The sequence below is a fragment of the Phytophthora cinnamomi genome, assembly GCF_018691715.1.
Source record: "Phytophthora cinnamomi strain GKB4 chromosome Unknown Contig41, whole genome shotgun sequence".
In the NCBI taxonomy this organism is placed as follows: Eukaryota; Oomycota; class Peronosporomycetes; order Peronosporales; family Peronosporaceae; genus Phytophthora; species Phytophthora cinnamomi.
This window is the reverse complement of record NW_027150974.1, coordinates 657,246-658,834: the sequence shown is the minus strand read 5'-3', so window position 1 is coordinate 658,834 and position 1,589 is coordinate 657,246. Positions and strand designations below refer to the sequence as shown.

At 58.3% G+C, this 1,589-nt stretch overlaps 1 protein-coding gene across 1 annotated transcript; it reads left to right on the top strand.

Annotated features, from left to right (window-relative positions):
• Positions 1 to 942: 942 nt before the first annotated feature.
• Positions 943 to 1,116, top strand: IUM83_17520 (uncharacterized protein; the record flags this gene model as incomplete). Its single annotated transcript, XM_067942471.1, has 1 exon — positions 943 to 1,116. A coding segment is annotated over one exon (174 nt), but the record flags the coding sequence as incomplete, so codon positions are not given.
• Between the last annotated feature and the right edge of the window lie 473 nt (positions 1,117 to 1,589).

Genomic DNA, 1,589 nt, shown 5'->3' with positions numbered 1-1,589 from the left:
AAATTCTCAGAATCTGCGCTCGGAGCTGCTGTTGCTCCCTTAGCATGACCTTCAGCTCCCGGTTGGTCTTTTCTGCGCGCCAGCGTAGCTCGCGCTGCGTGGTCGCCACGCTTCGCCACTGAGTCGCTCCGTCTAGTACCGGTAGTGACAGTTGCCGCGCCGCTCGCAGTTGAGACAACTGAGCGCCCAAGACTTCCGTCTCCAGGCGGAGCGTCTGCAGCTCGCGTCTCTTTCGACGCAAGAGGGACGTCGTAGGGCTCCCCACTGGGCGTTCGGGGCCTGCTCTTCGGTCTCGGCGTCGTAGTGCTCATGGTCATGGTGACTCGGACTGACTCTTCACAGGTCGAAAAACTGTCGTTACCGGTAGCAGCAGAAGTCGCAGTACCGTTGTTAAGTAGCTGTGTTCCTACCGGTATACGTCGGTAACGAGGGAGAGAGGTCAACACCAGTGTTACCGGTTTTATAGTGTGTTGCACCCGAACTAGGTAATGAGTCCTGGAATAGGTTAGGTATCACTACAAACCGTGGTCAGCTCGATGTCTGTTGATATCGCTGGACCAAAACCACACCTACCAAACAGTCAAGTAGCCCTGATACTGCACCACCAGAGGTAAATAAACCATCTACTGCAGACTAGGTGGTTACTTCGGGAACCAAAACTCTGCTACAAATGGGAGAGATTCTGGAAATTGTGTCGATAACGAAGTGGACTTTTTTTTAAAGTATGTTACGCCTGAAGGTGGACGGTGGACGTCTATTTGGGTCTACAAGAGGGAGACTCTGACGGTCACGAGGGCGGTGGCAGCCAGAACCAAGTTGGTAGCGAGTGTAGTCGCCGAGTTGGAACCGGAACTGGACTTGGACACACTCTTGCTGTTTGACGAGATGGACACTTCGGTGGTCGTCGGAGGACTTGTTGTGGACTGGTACTGGTCGGCATAGGAGCTGGACGTGGGTGTTGACGCGCTGGAGGAGCTGATGAGCGAGGAGGGAGTCCCGCTCGAGCTGGCCGAGGCATCCAGGGACACGCTGACGGACGCGTCCGTGGAGGATGAGGACACCTCGGTGGCGGCGGTGGACGAGCTGAGCTATCAGGGCTGGAGCGCTGGAGTTTGACGACGGCGAGGCGGAGAGCACCTCGGTGGCGAGAGTTGCAGATGGGGTGGTGTCGGAGCTGGAAGACGCATCGAGAGAGAAGGACGAGTCGCCGGCGGCTACTGACCCGGAGCTAGAGGTGGACGAGCCGCGAGCGCTGGTGCTGGCGACTGTCACCGCGAGAAACAGAAGCTGGAAGACCTTCATGGAGATTAAATGAGGTGGAGGAGGACGAGGCATCGTATCCGAACTTGACAGAGCGGAGCCGGATCGAGGCCCGATTGCACCGACCGTAGACGAGAGCGAGAAGGAACTTGGCGACGAGACAGAGCCGAGGTGGATGTAGCGTGGGCCTGCGAGGCGCACGTCCGATCCCGCACCGCTACGCACGAGCAAGCGGGCGACATCGAAGCCGGCTTCTGGTGAAGCTGTGGTCGACGCCCGCACGGGTAAGAAGAAGGTGTGGAAGCGCGCCACGGTGGCATCGACTGCGG